The following is a 20,313-nucleotide window of genomic DNA, read 5'->3' on the forward strand; positions in this document are numbered from 1 at the left end:
GCTCTCAGGAGGTTTCTAATCTCTAAACAAGAAGTTGTCTAGTGTATTACAGACACAACAAAGGCAACACTTCGATATACATCTGAATTTGCCAAAATCAGGTTGAAAAATAAATACTGTAAGAAGCCAATGAAGTAGAACAGTAGGATTTAGGAAACAAAGCCATGAGCTTGAAAAGGAAAATGTAGCCAGCAGCAGACTAGTCCTACATGCCTAAATGCCCAGAAGTTCAATTCAGACAGCTTCTGCATCCCCCAGCTATTTCTGCTTGTGAAGTTAGGGGATTTTCACTTAAAGAAGCATGTTTCATCTGGAAGAATGGTAGACAGAGATTAGGAACGCCAAAAACTTCTGTGAAGTGCATTACTTAAGAAGAAAAAAGCAGCCTGAAAAAAATACTTTTAAATATAAATGTTTCCAGGTAGAAAGAGTAATGTTTATATGTATTCAGAATACAAATTCAAAAAATTGGAGGAACATAGGCTAAAAGCAAGAAAATACTGGTTTTTTTAGATGGCAAGTTTACACAGACGCACACAGAAATGTAGTATCTACACAACTGTTATTTCCCAATCTTCAGCCACTGTGTGTAAGAATATGCAATGTAAACTACGTTCTCAGTTACACCCAGATAGCCTCACTGCGAAGGCATAATTCAAATCGCAGTCAACTGCTATACAATGAATAAAAACTGCAGCCAGAGACACCACACAAAAAATCTGAGGGAGACAAAGCTTGTGGAGGTGTAACTCATAGAACAGAGTAGACTTCAGCTTCCTCTGTTCTTGACTGCTTGTTTTGGAGACATCAATTATCTGATCCAAGGTTCCAGGTATACTTCCTAGCAGTGATACTGCTGAAAAGTGGAATAGCTTATTCAAGAAACAAATTTACCCAAACCACTGCTTTAATTTTTCATAGCTAAAAAAGGACAGTGTTGCAAGTTGTAACAGGTAATGGAAAAGAAACTCCTCAGGTGAAAGACAGAAATATTGTTGTTATGAGCCTGTTGCATTTCAACAGAATATGAAATATTTTATATAAATTCAAAATGTTGCTGTGGGTGTAGTTTTGATTCTTAATGTGTATGCTATTGCTGGGCTAAAAGCTCAGAAAAAGCTTAGCGTTCCATGGTTCACTCTGCTGTTGAACTTTATTTAGCTGAGTGGGTGAAGTGAACAACACATGTGCATAGATTGATTAGCAATCATTTTTGTGAGAAGTAATATTGCCCAGCCATCTGCTGTGCCATTACAAGGAGAGTGATCTTGATGGATTAAATGCTAGTCACTTTTAATATACTTTGTTATACAAGAGAGTCAGACATTTTCAATGCTTTGGGACAATGCAAACCTGATGAAATCTAAAGAATGAAAAATATATCCTGGTTGTTGAGTTTTCATTTCATTTTCTTTTTATACATAGTGCAGTTTTCTCCTTAGTGTAATAACTATTGTATGGATTGATGATAGTTCATTCACCTTAAATTGCAGAGTATGGTAATATCAATGGAACAAGTTGTTTCTTATGATAACATCCATAGGAGGGGATTAAAAGGGATGGATGTTCCTTGTTTTTCTTTGGAATAGACGTTTCTGTGCTCTGAAGCCCTTAAAGGATATGTTTTCAGTGATTAGTGTGGATTCCACTTTTCCTTATGCATCTCAGGGCTTCAGGTGATGTGGTCTCTATATTTATGTTTACTCTGAAGTCCATAACACACTTTATCGTATCATACCTTTATAGTTACTGTCTCACAACATCTGAAGCAGCTTGCAGTAATCTCTGAGGGACTGAGGAAAGCAAAACAGGGTGTTTCCCAATTCTGCTCCACTTTAAAACAGCATTTTTCAGAGTCTTTTTTATATTCTTTTGTGCAGCTCAGTCCTGGAGAAAGATTTCCTGCAAGGAACATGGTTTGGGGCATTTTGTGTCCTTGAGATTGCTATATGATATAAGTGACAGTGAAAACACGAAACTTGCAAGTTTTTCATGTACTTTTTGATATAAAAATGTCAAACAAATGAAAACCTCCCTTTCCATCAAACAATAAAGTGTTTGTTATTCTGGGTTATTTGCCTAATCTAAAATCCATCACAGTACTGAAGTGCATTGCTAAGCCACACGGCTGCCTGGAGAAAGAATTAATGAGTCAGAACTTCACAAGCACACATTCATTTTAAGTGTCGAATGCCAAGACTTTATCACTTACTCTCACCTCAATCCTGCTGTCATTTCATTGCCAGTGTGAACACAAACTGCAAAGGATTAACTTAAAGTAATAAAATACAACCTGCTTCTCATGCTCACAAAAAGCGTAGGAGAGACTCACTCTCTGGGCCTGGCTGTGGCATTTAAAGAGGGGAAAATAAAACAGCTAGAAAAGTTCTTGAACACCCACATCACTATGAAACCTCTCTCTTTTGCCCCATCTGAAGGATCGAATGTGCAAAGGGAGCAGCACTCGGTGAGAGTCGTTTCAGGGAGGGCGAAAGAGTCAGTGAAGGAAAAGGCACTATTTACCCAAACACAGTTAAAATGAGATTCATGCCTGATTCCCAGATACCCATCACAAACCAAGTTATCTGTCATCACAGCAGCTTACCTAAATAGGTAGGATTTTGCTTGTGCTGTGTGCTAGACGGTGGCTGCTGATGCCATCAGCAGGCCAGAGGCATTGTTAGGGAGGCATTGGTAGGAACACCGCTCAGCAAGTAAGAGGGAAAACTGATCAGAGATGAGCCATGAATCCTCATCTGCCCAAGGAACGGTAATGTTCAGCCTTACAGTCTGAGCTGATCTATAACATAGGGTGTCACTTATACACATATCCTAAGTCTAGAGACAGCGATGTATACCTGAAACAACTACTTTGTTCACAAAAACATCCAGCAAAACGGGGACACACTACCAGTCTTGCCTTATGCGTTCACAAGATGTGGGTGAATTGGGACTGACCTAAATGTCTGAAATAACCCTGGGAAGATTTTATCCAGACAAGATCAACAGAAGTCATGCTACCGTGAAAGACTTAATGAAAGGGAAGCTGACCTACAGTTTCTTGAAAGAAAAAAAAACAAAACCAAAATAACTTTCTTCACTTGTGGGAGAAGAAAAAAAAGGAAAAAAAAAATAGAAAAAAAAAAAAGGAAGAAAGGAAGGAGTTATCAAATGGGAGAAAAAAAAGTAGTCCTTTAAAGAGAAGTTGCATCTCACTGCTAGCAATACACAAACTCTCCTCTTGAAAACTTTTTAAGTATTGTCTGTTAAATTTTTTATGTGATTGTTTCCCACTGGATTTCAGCTGATTCATACACTAACTGTTGCCACCTCCTGCTAAAGCTTGGCTTTTATTCTCTTAATAAAACTGTATCTTGAAAGGCAGACCCCTGAGACCTCAAAATGTAATGACTTGTGGTGAGCACCATAGCTTTCATGTTGACCAAAAAAAAAAAAAAAAAACAAACGGAAAAACAAAGAGGAGACAAATGGAGAGTGAGGTACTGGCATTGAGCACTGCTATAACTTCACCTCTGAAATATTTGTTTGGTGTGTTTCTTTGGCATACTGGAACCATGCAGCTACACAGGGTGGAAGAAATCCACCCAAGCTGCAAGCATTGGGTAGACTTAACTACCAGGGACAACAGAACACAGCACAATTTGGTCACTAGATAACCAGTTCATTCAGCACACGGTGACGAAAAGTGGCCTGAATGTGTTTAAAATTGCCTTTAGTTTCCCTTTCATCTCTCTCCTCAATTTTTTAAAGTACCTACCAATATCACACCAGCAATCAGGCCTTCCAATGGTGGAATTTTGCTCCAACCCAAGTCAGCTTTTATAAAACATTTCTTCTAATTTCACTATTACTACTCTTGAATTTTTCTATTTTCAATTTTGCAGAAATGACAGACTTTTTGCTATTTCATTACTGATATCTCTTGTCTCTTTAAATTGAAATGATAGAAAGATGAAATCCAGACTTCTTTGAAGTATGAGTTTCCCGTTTTTCCCACTGGCATTTCCTCTGAAACGGCAACATTTTAGTTTGAGCTTTGATTCCCATGCTTCTTCAGAGCAAAATACAGAAAATCAAAACCTGTGTGTCTTGTTTTCCCTAATGACAGTCTGAACTTCATATTTCCTAACGCTTCACTCATTCCTCCCTCCAGTATGAAACTCTGTGCTTATATATGAAGTCGTATGTGCACCCTTTTCAGCAAACCTGCTAAAGACAAAGTAAAAAAACATTTACAAAAACCCCCATTGCTGCAAATACCATACTTTTGAAAATTCTCTCAGATGAAATCTTGTTCCACAATTTGAAGCTTCCATAGAAGACCCAAAATATTGGACACAGACTACTTCTACTCAGTAGTAGAATTATTATGCTATTATTTCAGGTTTTCTCGTATACTTCTTGCCAGTTGCTGCTAGTACACCAGATCTTCCTCCTTTCTCCTCCTCCAGCGGCTGGCTCTGCAGATGTGTGATGAAATTGGCTGCAAACGTTCGGTGGGGAACTATGTGATACATTCTCCACGGCACGTGACAACCAAGAATTTCTGCAAGCGAGTGTCAGCCAGGAAATGTATTCTGCGCCATCGTTCCCTCAGATACGGTGCCCTCTATGACGGCACGCTTCCCTGGCCGCAGCACAGCATCACTTCTTCTCCCTCTCTTTGTCACACTCAAGGCAAGGCACAGCTAGCCACCTGCCAGCTCCCCTCTCAGTCAGCTGTGCTTGGACGTGCGACAGGCACGGGAGCAGTTCCAACAGCACACCCCAAGCATATGACCGACAGGCACTGCCACAGCCAGGCGTGTGTCTGGGGTGGGGATTCAAAGGAGGAGACCCCTGTTTAAGGCTCGGCAGATCCAGGGCATGTGAATAACTGGTGTGGTCGATGCACCACTTGGATTTGTGGCCAGCAAACAGCAAGAGTGGGCGCAGGCTTTTTCAGGGCACAAAATATTTGTTCCTGAAGGAACTACAGAAGATAATATTGTTGAATCAGAGGGGTGTCAGCTAACGTGGAGTTTCTGAAGTTGGGTGAGCGTAAGCAATAGGTAGCACTAAACTCTTGCTATGATTACTGCTGGTTAAGATGAATCACGACACTTTTTTAGTCTCTAAGTCTGTTTTGATATCAATTGCTACTACATCAACCATTAATTTTGTACCACTGTCATGCATTGCTACCATAATCACAGAACACCCACTTATGACCAGGCAGTACAGATAATACAAAGAGCATGCAGCAGCAGCAGCTAGAAAAATAACTGCCTCTTTCACTACGCTCAATACAGTAAAGAAGAATACAATCCTCTTCATAACAATTTTCATACAGTAAAGAAGAATACAATCCTCTTTATAACAATTTTCATACCTCCAGCAAACTGAGAGCATAAAATGCTGAAAATAATGTATTTCTTTCAATGGGAAGAATGCTGTGCTTTTAAAGTCCAGCAGGAGTTAAAAGCTTTATAAGTAAATTGGTGTCATTGAGACACACATCAGGGAAAAATACCATCAAAGCTCAGGCAAGGCAACAACAAAGAGCGTGGAGGTAGCTTTCCTGACAATAACAGAGGAATGCGATTCCCCATGTGATCAGATACATTTATCTGGGATGCATACATACAAAAAAACCAAGGCAGTTATTACAAACAGTATCACCTTTAGAGAGTTCTCTTCATCCATTATTTATAATTCATTTCTTTGACTGGCAAGTGCAATATATTTCACTGTCCACGTCAAAATGAAGGATGAGAGAGTAAACTTTCCAGATGTTGCAAAACTCCATTTTATGCCATCACATGTTCCTATTGTCATAACCCCGCTCCCAGTGCTCACTTCTCCCCGTTGCACAGGATTTACACAGATAATTGTAGAGAACTGTCAGTTCAGCCAGATAAACTCTGCTGTTAAAAATACAGAAATACTGACAGATTCTAACTAGCAAAAATAGCTCAATGAAAACCCTTTCATAAGGGCTTTTTTTTTCACAAAAAAGAGAAGAGGTCTCAGTGAACGACCTATTTCTTCTCTAGTGGCAGAATCTAAATGGAGAAGGAAGAGATAGCACTGATGCCAACAGCAGCAGCAAAAACTATCAAAGGCTTTAAAATAAATTGATAAAATGAACAAAAGCATCTAGCTGGGTCAAAATAATGGTCACTCTGTTTTTTAAGGCAAGTCAAATATTAAATTGCTGAACTGTTAGCCGTAGTGTGCATTTTATCATTTAAATGACCCTCAGTACTAAAGGAAAAAAAGCTGGAAAATGTGTCCCCAGTTTTAGAAAGACAACCAGGGGAAATCTAGGAAACAAAGATGACTACAACAGATGCCCATACAGACAACATGATAGGAACTGTAACAAAAGGCAGAATGAATGAAAATAAAGATAAATGTGACAGCAAAGGAAGACTCAGCACTACTTTCATCGGTGGATGCAGTGTCTCACTACTCTGTGAGTGTTCCTGTGTGGAATTAGTGAACATATAAGGTAATGAAAATCCTGTTAATATATTGTTTTGCATTTCCAGGGGGCTCTTGGCATGATCCCCCCAAGTGTTTTCTAAAAGACTAAGCGGATCTGGGATAGAAAGTAATGGAAAAAGCAATAGGTAGAAAGATGGGAATAAAGGTCAGGCACAGTAGATCAGTTATTACACTGACGGGGGGTAACCATTGCAGCTGTGTTTAGTAGATCCTGAACTGTTCAGTATCATCCTAAATTATCTACAGAAGGGTGTGACTGATGATATAACAAAATTTGGTGAAACTATAGCATGTAGGATGAGATGCAGGAGGACTTCAGGGTACTGATTCACTAGACAATACAACAGCAGATGAAATTGAATTTTGATAAATGCTAAACATTTCAAATATGAACCCTCCCTCCCCAAGTTCACATGACCAGCACATGGCTGCACGTTAGCTGCTGCTGCTCAAGAAAAACTGGAGTCACTATATATGATTCTCTGAAAATGTCCACTCAAATATCAAACAGAACATAATGAATTATTAGGAAAGAAATAGAAAACAAAACAGATGACATTGGTAATATGCAGCATAACACACCCACATCATAAATTCCGAGCAGAGTTCTGGTCATTTAATCTCAAACTATATATATATAGTTTTTATGTATATGTATGTTTATGTACCTATGTATGTATGTATGTATTAAAAAAAAAAAACACAGGAAAAAGGAGGATAAGGATTGTAATAGATTTACACAGGCTTCCATACAACAAGAGATATCACAAATCAGAAAGCAGACCATGGAGTACAGCCATTATAGCAGTCTGTAAAATCATGACTAGCCAAGAGAAGGTGAACGAATAAGGAATAATAATTTGCTACTTTTGAGAACTCAAGAACTTGGAGTCAACCAATGTGTTTATCAGGCAGACCCTTCAAAACAAAAAAAATACATCTTTAATACTTGATCAGCCTGTGTTACATATTGTCATGGGGCATTGTAAAAGCAATGGAAGAAAGGTCATTCAGGAACTATTAAACAAGAAACTGGAAACACCTGCAGGTCAGGGGATTCCCTGTCAGGAGATAGACAAAGCAAGGGACCACTACACCACCTTTCTCCTACGGTGCAAGTCTCTTCCTAAGCATTTGTGACTGACCACTGCCAGAAACAGCTCATGGTCCAGATGGTCTGACTGCAGCTCTGTCTTATGTTCTTACTGATGTTGTTGTACAAAATGCGCTGAATTTCTAGTATTTTGGAGCATGCATTGGATATAAAGTAATTTGCATTGCTACCTATGTTCTTCTTGCTGTACAGAAGATTTTTGGCTTGCTAATTAAAAATAAAAAAAACCAAACAACTAACCACTATTATGCTTAAATGCCCTTGGTGTGCAGAGTCTCTTTTAATATTAAATTTGAAATTGCAATATATTTATTGGTTAATTGATCTTCCTGGACATAGTTTTGGCATGTCAGAATATCTTCTAAATGTACCGTGCAGAAACTTAAATACACCTTTTCATTTTTAATTTATTCTCAGTCAGCCATCATTACTATGGTAATGGATAGTTGAATTATTTCTGATCTATTTTTTGTAGGCATAAGTTTTCGCCTGCTTCAGATAGTTCAGAGCATATATTTGCAAAAGTTCATTAACAGAAATTTTAAACCCCTAGAAATTTACATTTGAAACTCTCTAGACAGCTGTCTGTACATTTAATTTTGTTATGCAGTTATAGTGGCAGTCACTATTATTAAATTCATGTCAGGTTTAGCTGTGAAACTGTAAATCCCCATCCCTAAATTCCTCAAACCAGCCTACTTGTAAATATCCTCAAGTTAGGTTACAACTATATGAAGCTACATCAAGAAATACCAGTTTTCACTTATGTTATAAAGCAAAAAATCAATTTTTCTGAAAGACCTTAACCAAAACATTTAAACTTTATTTATCCCACAGTTACTGTGATATAGTAGTTGCTTATTTTATTTTTGCTTTGCTTATTTCATGCTAGTGATTATATTTGAAGATGTAAATAAATCCACAATTTCAAGATGCAAATATTCCACATTTATAGTTCTTCATAAGCTTAAAAGCTATTAAAAGGTTAAGTTTTCCAGTTTATCTAAGGTATTACCTTAAAGTAGACAGTAATTAAGAAGCAAACTTTCAAAAGCCAGTGTAAATTACTTGTTATAATTTCTGCATGCCTAACTGAGGTGAATAGAGTCTTTTCATGGTTTGGATTTTTTTTTTTTTTTTTTAAAGTAATTTGAGCTTCAACTTTAGTGAGAACAGTAATTTTTTAGCACCTATAAAAATTAGATTCTTTTGTCACTAGATATTTTATACTTTGTGGATCCAAGTGTTCCAAAGCCAAATGAGGTCTTGCGGCTACAAAACCACAGTAGACATGGCTCTTGTCACCCACCCTGCCACGCAAACAGTGAAAATCCTGAAAATTTGTGAAATATGAGGAAAGGGAAGGGAAGGGAAGGGAAGGGAAGGGAAGGGAAGGGAAGGGAAGGGAAGGGAAGGGAAGGGAAGGGAAGGGAAGGGAAGGGAAGGGAAGGGAAGGGAAGGGAAGGGAAGGGAAGGGAAGGGAAGGGAAGGGAAGGGAAGGGAAGGGAAGGGAAGGGAAGGGAAGGGAAGGGAAGGGAAGGGAAGGGAAGGGAAGGGAAGGGAAGGGAAGGGAAGGGAAGGGAAGGGAAGGGAAGGGAAGGGAAGGGAAGGGGAGGGGAGGGGAGGGGAGGGGAGGGGAGGGGAGGGGAGGGGAGGGGAGGGGAGGGGAGGGGAGGGGAGGGGAGGGGAGGGGAGGGGAGGGGAGGGGAAAAAGAAGGAAGGGAATATTGAAAAATGAGAGAGCACCTAAGAAACATTAATCTGTCCAAGATGAAATGGCAAGCAATGTCCTTTGTGTAGTAAACTAGAGCACCCAGCAGTTCAATTAATCTTGAACCGTCGCTATGCTCCTGTGTGGACAGCAGTATTTCTCTGCACGGGCTACGGGAAAACTGAAAACCCTCTTAAGGACAAGTAGTAACAAAATCAAGAGAAGGCCTTACATTAATCTTCCGGTCATCAAATACTACATACAACATGTAAATATCAAAACATTTTTGTTTACTTGACTATAAATAGCTGCAGCAGCTGTTGGCAAGATGAAATAGGATTTCAACTACTTTTATTCAGTTAAGTTGTCCAGATTTAAAATCTCACTTCCACCTACTTGCACTTTCCATTACTATATAACACAGTTCTCTGGGAAACAAGGAAGCAGAAAGCTAATGAATTCTCTAGACAATTATTTAGCTGCTTTTAATTAATTATGCCAGTATGAATTGGGAATTAGTAAATGTTCTTCCTCTTAAACCTCCAAAATTTGGTACGATCCCAAAGGTTCATAGGGAGGCTGTCAAACAGTAAGAAAAGCACAAAAATTCCTAGTAACTTTAGTAAAAATGAGATCAAATATTTTATTAGGAAGGTCATTATAATTTAATTTATGCAATTAATTAATAAGCTTTATTTCTAAAAGTTAAGAGCGTTTTCCCTAAAAAAGCATACCTTTTCTATGATTCTTCAGTTGTAGTTTTGTCCTTAGCTAGGTTAAGTCAATAAATATATGTTTTATTATTATTAGCAAAGAGAGTAACATGATAGCCTCTGACCATGCTGAATAATCAAAAAGTGGCAGCTACTAGCATGGAGAGTTACAACGCAAGCAGACAAGATGGGGAAGGGATAATATTTTTGAATCAGCAGGATTTGGCATCTGAAGCCAGTTTTTTTGAAAATCTGATGCATCAGTAGGAAGTTAATATTGGCCTTACACGCATTTGCCTTACGCTGAGGTATTGGTTCCATATTCTGAGCGATGGCATCAAGGACAAGAGATTGGTACAACACCTTGAAGGAGATACCCAGTTTAGGAACACCAGTTCCTTAGAAGAACGATGTGGAGAGTTTTCAATGAAAACTAAGAAACAAAAATTGCCCAATTTGGGATTTGATTCTAAAAACTGATTATAAAGCTTTCCAGACTTTATAAAACATTGAGGAGAAGCCAGTATCAGTTTTGAATGGCTCATCTTATATGTAGCTTTATGATGAAGCAGCGTGCTTCGAGCTGACTTCATGGGTAAAGATTTCAATTGTGTAATTTAGATTTCTTGTAGCCTAATTTGTTCTGTGACAGAAAGGATGAAATAACAATCCTTCAGCTGGTGCAACAGAGCATCTGAAGTTCTTTCCAATGAAATGACTTGAAATTAATGCTTACCAATTTTTCAGCTTCTGTTATCTGGATCTGGTAATAGTTTTAGCATTAACTTTTTATCTGAGTAGGCTTCTTCAGACTTATTTTTCTAATCAGTATTTTGTATTCTATTCAGCACTTCTTTCTTACTCTTCACTCAAGACTCTCAAAGACCTCAGTGAAATAAGGCTCATACTGCCTACTGAATTCTAAAGAAAATGCTGATTATTGGTTTGTTTCTGGGTATCAGACACTTTTTATAAACTAGGTTTTGGATTTTAGCCTGAGATACAGCTTAAAGTCCATGTTACACCTAATCCTATTTTAAAAGGCATCTAGTTAAATCTTGTATCTTTTGAAGCTAATGAGAAAACCTCCAGCATTCTGTGGGGTTGGAATTTCGCCTCTAATGATTAAAACAAAGGAGGAAGGAATGGATGTCGTGTGAAGGTATTACACTTAACACTGAAAATAATTCTGAGTAGAATTTGGAGACTTTAATATTAAAGGCATGAATTATTTCTTATTAAAATTCTCATTAAAATTAAATAGCTTTGAAGACATCACCATGGAATCAGGGCTAGTATTAAGAAATTTGTGTTAGTATTAAGAAAAATGAAATTTAAAAACTCACTTGAAGGTTTGTTTATAACCAAAAGTAAGCAAACATTAATAGAGTTCTGTTTTATATAGGAAATGTGTATGGCACACAAGCTATAGATGAATCATAAAATCATAGAATGGTTTGGGTTGGAAAAGACCTTAAACATCATCTAGTTCCAACCCTGCTGTCATGGGCAGGGACACCTTCCACTAGATCAGGTTGCTCAAAGCCTAATTAGAACCAAGAGAGATCTATTTTGAGTCAGTATGCTATTGACAATAGCAAAGAGGTTGGTCACAGAAACAATGTTACAGAACACATATATTTTGTCATACCAATAACAGTAATATCATTTTATTTTTACTGTTACACAGAAAATTATGCTAGAAGGTGGCAAATTCCATACTTGAGATCTTTATCCATTACTCCAATATGGACATTCATTTATAAATTAAACAGATACAATTAATTAATATTATATAGGTAATTCAAAATTTTATAAAATTACTTTAATGATAAATAGAGTTAGGTATCTAGACTAGACCTGGTTTTGTTTTGTATCTCATTAATATAACCTATTATATTGACAAACATCTTAAGATAATATCTTTCATTGTTTATTAAGTAGTTTCTAAAGGGATTTTCAGAGTTTACGATGTTCTATTATACATAAATTCTGCTATCTATAAGCACGGTGTATTAACTACTAGGATGAAAAACATAAATATTTTATATAGCATCTTGTAAAATAATGCCACCTTAAGGCAACCAGGGAGGAGGAATTCTATTTAGACATGCTTAGTATGATGAAACCGGTTGTAATAGTTTGACCTATCTGCCTATGTAAAGGAAGTGATTTGTTGCTGATACCATGAACTCATTGCATCTCTTCCAGTCACAAACTCCATTTCTTCCCTGCAAGTGTAAAAAATTGTTCATTTTTAACCAGCTGCCACACTACTAAACATACCAGAAGAAATGACTGCTCCTTGAAAGGAAGTTGGAAATGAGCACTGCTGTAGCCTACCGCCTATCTGCAAGTGAGAAAACAAACTGGCCAACCTAGGAACATGTTAATCACCTTCGAGAGTGACTACATGGAAATGAGGCTGCTCAACCAGTACCGGCACATATGTAAGGTGAAAGCTCACTCCAGGCTGGCCCTGCTGCTCTCTTTGGTCTTGGGAGACGCTCCTAACACGTGCAGTCTACGCAGGGTAACAGATTATACCAAACTGGAAAAAGCTTCAGTGGAAAAACATGAAGTCCATTAAATCGGATTTATCTTGTCACAACTGAATTACTGGCAATACACCTCTGTTCACCATTTCCAAAATCTATCCAAAGGCTTTGGGCAAATAAAATAACCTCTGCAGGTGAACACTTACCATTGCAGTCCTGAGACCGCAGCAGTGGCTCGAAGCCCACTGATTGCCACACACAGGTAAGTGCCACCCATGCTACTTGTAACTAAAGGAAAACTGACCCATACATTTTTATTTTCCTTGAGTATCTATCACCACATTAATACTATTGATACTAAAGCAGTGCTTGTAAATTTTGACATTTTCTATTCCTAAGTAGGATTTGAGTTTTACTTTCTGTTCATCTGAAATTAAAGTCATTATTCCATTTAAACTGTACAGGACCTGACAAGCTCAGATCCCAGTAGAAGGAAGTTAGAAAGTTATTTACACTAGACTTGATGAAAGTTCATGAGGTTTGCCTCATCGAACAAAATATGCCCAAGTTTCTGTTAAATATATGAAAAAAGTGAGTGTCTTGGCATTCCTGGGTTCCTAGTGTGAGGGTTATGGTATGTGTGCAGGCAGTGTAAATTACTTTTATCAGCTTCTTTTTTTTAGTTAAGCTGATAAATGGGATGCATTCTAGTCTTGCTGTATTTCCACAAGTTTTGATTAATGCAAAGACTGCAAACATAAGCATGACCTTTCCATTCCCTTCTTTCTTCCTTTTCATAAGAGGCTGTTTTCTCTGTTAGCAAAATGTGAAGAACCTCCCCTTCGCTTGCAGCTGTCCAGCACTGTCTTCCAAATGGCAATCATTTAGAACATCTCGTCTGGCTCCTGCTCTTTGCTGCTATCTTACTGCATATGCATGGGGAAAGGGGCGCAAATAACTTAGAATTGACCAATTTTTCAAGTACACTTTCATAAACTCAAATAAAAACCCAAATATTTTTCCTCTACCTCTTTAGAGCACGTACTGTGTATTATCAAGGTCATTACTAATACAGCAGCTGCTGGAGAGAGATTTTACTACAAAGCAAAGGAGGGAAAGGTGGAAGAAACACAAACAGATGTTGTGCTACTCAGTCCTCCCTTTTTATTGCACTGGATCAGTGACTACAGTTTACATGATTGCTGGTGGGCAGGAGGGTGTCTGTTTCAAGGTACAGTCCTGTTTTACAACAAGTTTGACTTCGTCATATATATTTGACTTTAGTGTAATTATGCTGCCCAAGAGCAGTAGCAAACTCCTTCAACAGACTGCCAAAATGAGCTGGACCAAGGCAATCCGAATGCAAAGGCTGCACATTCTGGAGCTGGCTGCAGTACCGTGGCTCTGCTAGAGTAACCTTCCAATAATGAAGTGCCTTCAGCTAAATTCAATTGGTTTTGCAGGTATAAGTAAATTAAATAAGCAACACTCAGGAGTAAAGGTACTGTAAAGGATCAAGGTGATGATGGCTCAACATATTATCAACTCTTAAAGGCTCTTTCTGAACAACCTAGATAGAAATTCTTCATCGGCTGACTTCAGGATGAAATGCATGTTTGTGAATAACACACATTTCGTTATGAAAATACTTGAAAACTGACACTGTTTTTTCTCCTTAAAGAGACAACAGCATGATTTACCATTAGCATGTTGGAATGCTAGGGAATAGAGAAATCAAGTGTCTGCCCAAAAGGCATCAAAGAAATCAGTGCAAGAACCCAGTACAGAATTAGTCTCTTGGCAATTTCAGCTGACACCTTTAAATCAGCTCATTTACCCTCTTTGTTCTATTTTTTCCCCTAAGGATTAAAAGGACTCCATTCTCTAGTGCGGTCAGTCTGGTACATTTCACTTCACTAATTATCACTTTAAAAAAGAAAAACACAACATAGAAAAACAGAGTAGATTTTCCGCATTAAGAGTTATTGGCACCATCAGTGGAGAGTCAGCACTTACCCTGTAATGGTCAATTCAACAAACACATGTCTAAGTGCCAAACCACAAGCACTTACAATTCTGTAAACTCAGTTAATTGCTTCTTTTTGGGTTGAGATGAGGCTTATTTTTATGACCGAATTAAACTTCCACATTTAAAAATAACTTAGATAATTTCTGTTCCTTAAAATTTTACAGATGAGTTGTAGGCTGAAACGCAAACATTTTTTAAGTACATATTGAAAAGCAAACAATATAACAGCAACTGTACATTGCACACAGCTATTCTGGGCACAAGCTCTACTCTGCTCCACTGAAATAACTTCAAATCTGGTATAATTTAGCAAATCCACCCATCATCTCCAGTTTATTTTCTTGATGGAGATTTACTGCAGCAAGCCAAAATCTTTCAAATCTTCCACAGAAAATGATTTTCCATTTATGAAAAATGTGCAGGGTTTTTTTGACTGGTAATTTATACTTGTAACTATTTTTTACTTGAAATTGCTGTTTCCAGCTTTACACTTATTAACACAGCGAAAGCAAATGTTGCTGCCAGACCTTCTCCTGCCTTTTGTTCTCCCACTATCCATAAAGCAGCCTTCTTCATTCCCACATAAATGGTATTGGAGTTGTATTCCCTATGCAAAAAAAGGAAAAAAACTGCACTACAAAATGTGACTTTTTTTTTTTTTCCCATGTACGGTTGTGCCACTTCCTTCTTACTAATTCTTTGTTTTACTAAAGAACAAGTTGACTGAAGGAGGTAGGTGTTTTCACCCCGGAGAACAGAAGGCTCAGGAGGGACCTCATCAGTTTTCTAGCACTTAAAGGGCAGCTACAAAGAGGACAGAGGCTCTCTTCACAAGGGGCAAAGGGTACAAGTTGCACAGGGAGAGGTTTCATCTTGATATAAGAAAGAAATTTTTTACAGTGAGAACAATCAATCACTGGAACAATCTCCCCAGGGACATGGTGGATTCCCCATCACCGGAGGTGTTCAAGATGCAACTGGACAGGATGCTAGATAATCTCATTAAGGCTCCCTTTCCCATGGAAGATTGGACCAGATGGTAGATGAGGTGTGCAAACAGTCCTTAAATTTTTCTGGACAGAGTAGAATATACTCTTAAAATATGTGAACCCAGGTCTACTTTATGTTGCTTTTCCAGGTATGTTGCTGATATCAGAATTAGATGGAGATGATAACTTTCAGTGCAAACACAGGCATTATTTATTTCTGCATCACAAAATTGCATAGGTTCACAAGCGCTTTGTAACAGGACCGGACGGGGGAGCCATAGTAAAAACCTGACACACTGTTGAAAAGTGCACAGAAGATACTGGAAATCCAAATTATGGTGACAAACAGTTCACAGAAATTTAGAGCTTTTCCACAGGAAATTCTAGATTGTCTTGTCTAGAACTGGAACAAGACGTCACACATTTAAAAGGTTTTACAAAATAGAAGTTTTGTCATGTGAATAGCTCTTGCTCACCATCTGTCAGGTTCATCGCTATCTGGCAATTTTGAGTGCTACCCAAAGGCAGAATTTAGGGCAACTGACTTTCTGAAGATTTGCATCCAGCCAGGTCCAGATAGCTGACTTTGGACTAGGACCGACATGCATAAGTCATTTTTGTCATTGTGGATAGTTTTTTCCACCCATGCAATCTGAGAGGATAAAACCCAGCTTAAATTAAATTACTGTGGTGTTCTGGTTACATATGTTAGTAGTTTGTGTGTTTGTTTCATTTTAATTGGATATCAACATAGGGAACCATGTTTTCCATTTAGCTTAAGGTTTCTTCCATTCCAAATTTCGCAACAACCAGATAATCTGAATGACAGCCTATCCTAGTATATTGCAGTTCTGGTTTGACAAATAAAGGTTAAGCTTCAATATCAAATGAACATAGAATGGCAAACTTTCAAACTCTGATAAGGATAGATAGCTGTTTTGTAGCTGACAACTGAGAAATACAATATCACACATAGGTCTCTTGCAACCTCCACTTTATCTTCAGGAAGCAAACATATGACACTGTGTAAAGCTTCATAAAACTGGAAGCAATTAGTGATCTCTTTCATGTCACATATCGATAAGTTGTGAACTGGCTACTTCCAGATATTGAATTATGTATTTAAAATAGTTCCTCATTATTCAAGTTGCAATTTTAAACACAGAGATTTTACTTTTTGCTGGAGCTCCACAATGATCATACTTTCATTTTTAATATGACAGAAAACCACATTTTTTAAATTAAAAAAAAGCCAAACAAACATAAAATCCATTCCCAAAAGTCTGAAATGGAGAGAGGAAAAATAAGGATTTCTGATCATGCTTTAAAGAGGGAAGATTATCTTTCCCCTAACCAAAAGATAATAGGAACTTCCACAGAATATTTTATTTCTGCCATTCAGCATTTTCTACTAGAAATCATTCCTTTCTGGAAAATTTCAGATCATGTAACAAGATTCCTGTAAGTCAGGGAAAAAAAAAAAAAATCAGATACGCATCAAATTGTGTTTGCTGCTGGCCGCACAAGAAACCTGTGGCAGAGCTTGGAACCAAAGCTTTACTTCCATGTTCCAACCCAGCTGATCGAGCAATGAACTGTTCTTCCTCACCACACTGATTTTATTTACAGCTTACCTTCCATTTAAGGTGCTATAAAAATGTCCAAACTTAAGAATAGAAGTGCATCTCTCGGTAACAGTACAAGAGTGTATTTTATTAATTCTGTTTATTTTTTACATATTGAAAAATTCTGTTAAGAAAACAGCACGTGTTTAACAAACTAATCAGCATGACACTGAGTAAATTCTTCATGGAGAAGAACTTAAACTAATTTTCTACTAATTAAAGCAGCTATAATTTTCATTCTTGGCCATCATCTTGTTTCCTGGTACCTTCTCCATTAAAATGGATAACCAAAATCCTCGGATTCTTAGCAAAGGTTTCTAAGGTTTGACGCTGCCTGTTTTGCTATTGAAATTATACGGGTCAAATGCTGCCTGGCCACCCCCACTGCAACAGAAGACAAAGTCAGGTCCAATTATTTAAAAAGACAAACTAGAATTTTCCAACATGAAAAAAAGATAAATTACCTGGGTCTTCTATAGATAAGTTCTTTGTTAACCATTGAACAATGTCCGAACCTAGGAACAAAACAACAGGCATTTTTAGATTAGTAAATTTTCTTATTCTTCAGTTCCCTAGGCCAATTAATATTATTCTACCATGTAAGAGAGATCTACATTTTTTGCTCAGTTTGTCTAGAAAAAACTAGACCCTTCTATTTTTCTTGGGTTTCTTTTTTTTTAGTTTTCTTTTAGCAAAGATACATACCACTCACTCCTTTCTTTAGGCCAAGACTCATAAAATGTAATAGAAATGCATTAAGGGTATGATAATAGCCTGCATTTCAAAAATTACATTACTGCAAAATTTACATAGAAAACCAAACACTTTATTAAGTTAATACTAAATTTTCCCCACCTTCCAAATTAGTTTACAAATGAAGCCTACAAAATGTAAACGCAACGCTCATTGTGATTATGCAATATATGAAGTATATGCTGCAGGCCATGCTGGAGGCTTAAAAACCTCCTTGGGACTAACACATGGCATTATGAGCTCCTCTTAGAAGCTCCAGTTTGTGTTCAACTTTGATTTTATTACCTTTAACTACCACTTCTGCTGTAGTGACTTTCAACCCATTCTGCTGGCTACTAGTAAAAGCATATTCAGTTACCTAAATGTGGACTACCAATGTTTCAAACTCCGCCTCGTGGGTAAGCTCTTGACAGAATTCATTTTTCCCCTGGTGCTAAAGCTCTTCCCTTCCACTCCGGTCTCTCTTCTTTTGTATCCCTTCATTTACTGACTATCCATTTCTTTGTATTTAATTTCCTGTCCTTATTTTAAGGTCCCATGTTATTGCTCGCCACTTAACACCTTCAATACCAGCCTCCCTGCTGTCTTTCACACTAAGTATCCTTCCAACCCCAACTCCTAATTCCTCACCCCCTCTGCTCCTCTTGGCCATGCATTTCCTATCACACTTTGCACTCTACGTGCAAGTCGCAAGCTAAAGTCAGTCTTGTTTTTCAGACTGAAAGCTACAGTTGGACTTCACCCACTGTGAGCATGCATTACAAAAGAAATGATAAAGCAGTTCTGCAGACAAAAAGACAAACACATTAATGATTTGAGCAACTTTAAATAACCAAATTGGCTTAAGGGGAAAATACACTGAAACACTGAGGGGGGGTTATGTGCATGTTCTCCATGTTTCATGATGGTTGCATCACACCTCCAGTTCAGACAAGCAACGTAAGAGAGAGACACATCACATAATACTTTCTCATAGAACCGATATTTAAGTTCCTCATCCATTTCTTAGCAGACTTAATAACATAATTCTTTTATAAACCTTAAATTTAAAAAGATAATAAAAACCTACACAGTCTACACAAATATAAAACAAATCAAAACAATAAAATCTCATGAATGGACAATAATACATAACATTAGAATGTAGGGGATATTTCCCCTGTCACTCCCTAAATTCAGATTTCTTCCTGTACTTCCCATAGTTCATAATTTCCTTTGGTCTTCTTAAGGCAATCAATATGATATTTTTAAAAAGCATTACAGAGAAGAAAGAAAATCTATTTCTCCTTACTTTCTTAATTTTAAAAATATAATTTTGTAGCTTTTATTTTATTACACTTAGTGAATACCTTTATCATGTATTTTACAAAGCCTAGTTGATTATATCTTAACTTTTCGTGCGTGTGCATTACTAAATTGATTACATACCAATGAAAACTGTGGAGATTTTACAACCATGTCCAAGGCAGAGATTTTCATTACCACATTACATGTCTAAATTTTCACAGATATTAAACTCCAGTGGCACCATTTCTCATAGCATTTACATGGAATTATTCCTTAAATGAGGCAATTTAGCTTTGCATGCTGTTGGATGTGTACAAAACAGACAGATATTCCTACCTCAAAGTATTCTGTTTTTATGCATTTTTATAAATACCATTTCTGTCCTTTCTTTATACATATGAACTTAATGAGGCTGACATTGAAGGAAGAATTTTAGCTTAGTATAAGACGAAACTTCACAGATTTCAATGACACAGTTCCAAGCCTAGCTGTACTTTTATGTCAGCTGACTAGAGAATTTGGAAAGCCCTAAATATTTTCCTAAATCCTCAAAGGTCAGAGACCAAAAGTAATTAGAAAAACAACATGACACTTTTGAATACTGGTTCTTAACTTTGGCTTCCTTCAAATCTGTCAGGTACCATAGGGGAAGAAATTTCCTATTCTTTTTATCTCACCTTCAAATACTTCTTACTTCTTTACCTCTTTTGAAAACTTTCTTACAGTGACACACCACATTCCTCAGTCCTCAGCTCCTGGCATCACATTTGTGTACGTGATCAACACATCAGAAATTTCACCCCCGTATGTTACACTCGCTTATTATAAATAATAGTCAGAAATGGGGTTTCTTGACAATTGCATCATCTGATTCTAAAAGATCATTACTGCTCTATCCACATTTTACACTGAAGCAATTCCCTTGGTACCTGAAAGCCTGAACAGCAGTTTAAGCTAGCTATCACATTCAAACACTCTGATGATTTCAGCTGCATGACTTCAATGACAAAAGCCCAGATGAATAAATAAATATTAACATGAACATTCTCCTTCTAGTGGGAAGGCTATTCAAGTAAAACAAAGT

General features: G+C 37.4%; 1 protein-coding gene across 8 annotated transcripts in view; it reads right to left on the reverse strand.

Moving 5' to 3' along the window:
• The window catches only part of RGS7 (regulator of G protein signaling 7), a 269,855-nt gene that overhangs the window by 93,208 nt on the left and 156,334 nt on the right, over window positions 1–20,313 (reverse strand). For 7 of the 8 annotated variants that reach the window (XM_075706596.1, XM_075706597.1, XM_075706604.1 and 4 more), the window contains one exon: window positions 17,654–17,704. The exons of the other annotated variant lie outside the window; for it this stretch is intronic. In XM_075706596.1, the coding sequence (XP_075562711.1) occupies window positions 17,654–17,704 (51 nt within the window). The remainder of the gene's footprint in view (window positions 1–17,653; window positions 17,705–20,313) is intronic. 8 annotated transcript variants of the gene reach the window in all.

This window comes from Pelecanus crispus, chromosome 3 (genome assembly GCF_030463565.1).
Source record: "Pelecanus crispus isolate bPelCri1 chromosome 3, bPelCri1.pri, whole genome shotgun sequence".
NCBI classification, from domain to species: Eukaryota; Metazoa; Chordata; class Aves; order Pelecaniformes; family Pelecanidae; genus Pelecanus; species Pelecanus crispus.